The sequence below is a fragment of the Lolium perenne genome, chromosome 3, assembly GCF_019359855.2.
Source record: "Lolium perenne isolate Kyuss_39 chromosome 3, Kyuss_2.0, whole genome shotgun sequence".
In the NCBI taxonomy this organism is placed as follows: Eukaryota; Viridiplantae; Streptophyta; class Magnoliopsida; order Poales; family Poaceae; genus Lolium; species Lolium perenne.
Window position 1 is genome coordinate 30,598,077 of NC_067246.2, and position 4,334 is coordinate 30,602,410.

At 52.4% G+C, this 4,334-nt stretch overlaps 1 protein-coding gene and 1 pseudogene across 1 annotated transcript; both read right to left on the reverse strand.

Moving 5' to 3' along the window:
- Positions 1-300: 300 nt before the first annotated feature.
- LOC127339110 (BTB/POZ and MATH domain-containing protein 1-like) lies at positions 301-1,740 on the reverse strand. Its single transcript, XM_071827133.1, has one exon. It carries the CDS (start codon positions 1,738-1,740, stop codon positions 301-303), a length of 1,440 nt encoding a protein of 479 aa, XP_071683234.1.
- Positions 1,741-2,083: 343 nt separating this feature from the next.
- On the reverse strand, positions 2,084-3,720 carry LOC127339109 (uncharacterized; annotated as a pseudogene).
- Between the last annotated feature and the right edge of the window lie 614 nt (positions 3,721-4,334).

A 4,334-nucleotide genomic window follows, 5' to 3' on the forward strand; every position in this document is an offset into this window, starting at 1 on the left:
AATATCTATGAAAATACAATAGAAAATAGTACATGCAGAGTATATAGTAAAAACTGGGGTAATGCGATACTTTCACACACAAAAAGCTACCTCTTACGTGAATTTGTAGCTATGCGCGGTAGCCAAACTCATTTTTTACCAGCTTCATCACTAGAAGGACAAGAGCATTGCCACGACAATCCAACAAAATGACATATTTCACTATCTAAGTGATAGTGGTTCTGAGACCGTAACATGAAAAATACCACTCCAAAAGTATCATTTATAGGAAATGACATTGTTTACGGCCCAGAATTTCTTTCACATGAAAAAAGAAGAGCGAATCCTTTCTAGCATATCGTGTTCAGCCCGTTCTCTGTAATGAGTCACATATCCCGATAAGAGAAACAGGGCGCAGTAATCCTCGAGCTTTGAGCAGCTGTGCTGGCGTGCCAGCGTGAGCATGCTCTCTGCGTTCTCTTTCTTGATGGACCCCGCTAGCAAGGTCTCGCACTTGGCCTTCATCTTGTCAAGACTGAACCTGCATGCCGCAGCCATTATGTCTCCGACAATCAACAAGCCACCGTCCACCAAAAAACTACTAGCAAGGGTTATTTCTTTCATAGCAAAGGATATATCCTTGGTGCCACTACTGGTGGCAAGGGCTAAGTGTTCCATAGGTGGCAGCTCACCGGTGTAGATGAAGTGCAGCATGGCCTCAAAGACCGCAGCCTTCATATCGGCGACCGGTACAAAGTGGTGTGCCTTGTTGGCCACCCCCATCTCGAATAGGACGGGAGACCTCACAGCAATGAGGAGCTTGTGCGCTCGAATCTCTCTGTTTTCGACAAGGAATGTCACATCCGACCCCTTCTCGTTGGCTAGTAGCTCCTTGAGGTGCCGAGCAATGCTGGGCGGCGGCGCTCCGACACCACAAGCTGTGGGGGTGCCAGTAGCAACGCAGGAGTTGTTGGTGACTATGATGGTGCATCGTATGGTTAGAGAGCCATCATGCGCTAGGAAATGCTGCTCTGCGTCCTTGGTGGCGATGACATCATTCCCATGTGACTGTGCGTACCTTGTAAATATGTGTTGCATATAGTCTTTTTCTGTTGGCTCGTCTTGCCCATTAGGGCCATCCATCCAGAAACATACAGACGCCCTGACATCGGCAGTTCCTGGATCAGTGAACAACTCAGCGGATACGTAGACACACTCTTCATTTTCCGGGTTCTTTCCTGCTGGGTCTACCACCAGCTTCCAATCATAACCATCGATCTCGAAAGTGTTGGACTGTATTTCTCTACCAACACCATAGGTCCTTCTTTTTTTTCGATAAAGAGCACCAAAGTTGGGAATCCTCATCTCATGTGTGCCGCTGACCACCTTGGACGCATCATACGTCGAAACACTCATCTTCTTTGCCCGTGTGGGGTTTCTGGCGGTGTCGAAGGAGGAGGAGCTGTCGGCTAATCTTTGTGTGGAGACTTTGTCCATGACCTCTACTACCAAGGAGTTGCAGCTCTCTTCTAGCTTCCTGTACTCATCTGTTGCTCTGACGGAGGCGTACACGTCGGCATCGGACGCCAGGTAATCGATGCAAGAGGCCTCGAGTTGTCGACAGTTGTACCGGCCATGCGCCACCAACAGAGTCGGCATGACAGAAGCGGCATCCATGCTTTCATACAGTACCTCTTCACACATGAGCCGGAGCTTCTCCAGGTCGTAGCGATCTGCGGCCGCGAGCAGGTCGCACGCCATGGCCACGCGTGAGCGTGCTCTGTGCGTTCTCTTTCTTGATGGACCCCGCTAGCAAGGTCTCGCACTTGGCCTTCATCTTGTCAAGACTGAACCTGCATGCCGCAGCCATTATGTCTCCGACAATCAACAAGCTACCGTCCACGGAAGAACTACTAGCAAGGGTTATTTCTTTCATAGCAAAGGATATACCCTCAGTGCCACTACTGGTGGCAAGGGCTAAGTGTTCCATAGGAGGCAGCTCGTCGGTGTAGATGAAGTGTAGCATGGCCTCAAAGACCGTAGCCTTCATATCGTTGACCGGTACGACATGGTCCGCCTTGTTGGCCACCCCCACAACCATCTCCTATAGGACGGGAGACCTCGCGGCAATCAGGAGCTTGTGCGCACGAATCTCCCTATTTTCGACTAGGAATGTCACGTCCGACCCCTTCTCGCTCGCTAGTAGCTCCTTGAGGTGCCGAACAATGCTGGGCGGCGGCGCTCCGACACCACAAGCAGTGGGGGTGCCAGTAGCAATGCAGGAGTTGTTGGTGACTATGATGCTGCATCGTATGGTTAGAGAGCCATCATGCGCTAGGAAACGCTGCTCTGCGTCCTTGGTGGCGATGACATCATTCCCATGTGACTGTGCGTACCTTGTAAATATGTGTTGCATATAGTCTTTTTCTGTTGGCTCGTCTTGCCCATTAGGGCCATGCATCCAGAAACATACCGACGCCCTGACACCGGCAGTTCCTGGATCAGTTAACAACTCAGCGGACACATAGACACACTCTTCATTTTCCGGATTCTTTCCGGCTGGGTCTACCACCAGCTTCCAGTCATAACCATCGATCTTGAAAGTGTTGGACTGTATTTCTCTACCAGCACCATAGGTCCTTCTTTTCTTCCGATAAAGAGCACCAAAGTTGGGAATCCTCATCTCGTGTGTGCCGCTGACAACCTTGGACGCATCATACGTCGAAACACTCATCTTCTTTGCCCGTGTGGGGTTTCTGGCGGTGTCGAAGGAGGAGGAGGAGCTGTCGGCTAATTTTTGTGTGGCGACTTTGTCCATGACCTCTACTACCAAGGAGTTGCAGCTCTCTTCTAGCTTCCTGTACACATCTGTTGCTCTGACGGAGGTGTACACGTCCGCATCGGACGCCAGGTAACCGATGCAAGAGGCCTCGAGTTGTCGACAGTTGTACCGGCCATGCGCCACCAACAGAGTCGGCATGACAGAAGCGGCATCCATGCTTTCATAGAGTACCTCTTCGCACATGAGACGGAGCTTCTCGAGGTCGTAGCGATCCGCGGCCGCGAGCAGGTCGCACGCCATGGCCACGCGGCGCTTTGCTGCACACTTGTCTAATTTGCAAGCACGCTGGGTTCGTTGCATCGTTTGTGATTGCTTTGATGGGCAGCTCGTCGGTGTAGATGAAGCGGATCATGGCCCTGAAGGTGGACGCGCGCATGTCGTCGACCCTGACACGGCGCGTGGTGCTCTCTCTCATTTCGCCATGATCCGTCGGGCAACATGCATGCGTGCTCCTCCTCCTCTCGGACTCTGAGAACTTTTGATCCACGTACCGGCTCCCACGGAAGGAATAGTCGTCGTGCTCCTCCTGGAGGACCTCGACAGTGCAGAGGATGGTGAGCCGGTCGTCCTGCACGTAGCGGCTCTCATTGCCACGGAACTCGTCCGGTACCGACAACTTCCAGCTCCTGCTGCCGGTCTGCCCCGTCGTCGGATCGGACCAGATGGCTTTCCTTCCCAACGCCTGCGATGCCCGTGGAGTTGTAGCAGCTGCCCGTCGCGCTGAGGTTTGTGCACCCACGCGCGCGGAGCAGGTGCGCGTCGCGTCGCGTAGTTGGTACTTGGTGGAGTACGTCCAAGTCCGTCACGTAGGTTCGCCTGGCATCCAGCCGTGGGCCATCGATCCAGCCAGGCTGGCTCGCAAACGATGCACATCCATCGGCGTGCCCTAGTGGGGCCATTTCCTCTCGCTCCCCTTTGATTGCTTCCGACGAGGCCCGGCCGCATTAATTGTGAATATATCTTTCACGCGCGCGTTGAGTTGCGTTGGCAGCCAAGTTCACCTGGTCCAGTACGGACTGTTTTAATCGATCGGAGGAGTCCGCACGTGAGCTGCTTCTCGCGCATCCGGCCGGCCGGCCGGGACGTACTACCAAATTAAGCGATCCTCCATCGTTTAATTTGTTTGTCGCGATGAGACGACAAATCCACCTCAATTTATGACGACAAATCCAGCTCAATTTACTCGTTCAACCAAATTAATTAAGCGACCGACAAATTAAATCCTGCCGTAGTATTTCTCACGCGCGCCAGCTCAACCAACGTGTCTGCATGGCATCGATCACTTGGTTTCCTCCTCCTCTTCTTCTAATCCATCCGCCTGGATTTAATTACACACCTGGTCAACATCTAATCGATCCGCCTTCTGCGCGAGTGCATGTCGGGAGTGTCCATCGATATATATTCCCTCGCTCGCTCACCTCAATCGGCCGGGAGAGATCGATAATTTCCTTCTTCTTGAGCTAGCCATACGTTTTCAAATCAAATGTACCAAGTTTTCCTCCAAACCGCCTTT

What these genes read in the sequence shown, in the direction of transcription:
- LOC127339110 (XM_071827133.1), bottom strand. Translation starts at nt 1,740, where the DNA reads ATGGCGTGCGACCTGCTCGCGGCCGCAGATCGCTACGACCTGGAGAAG.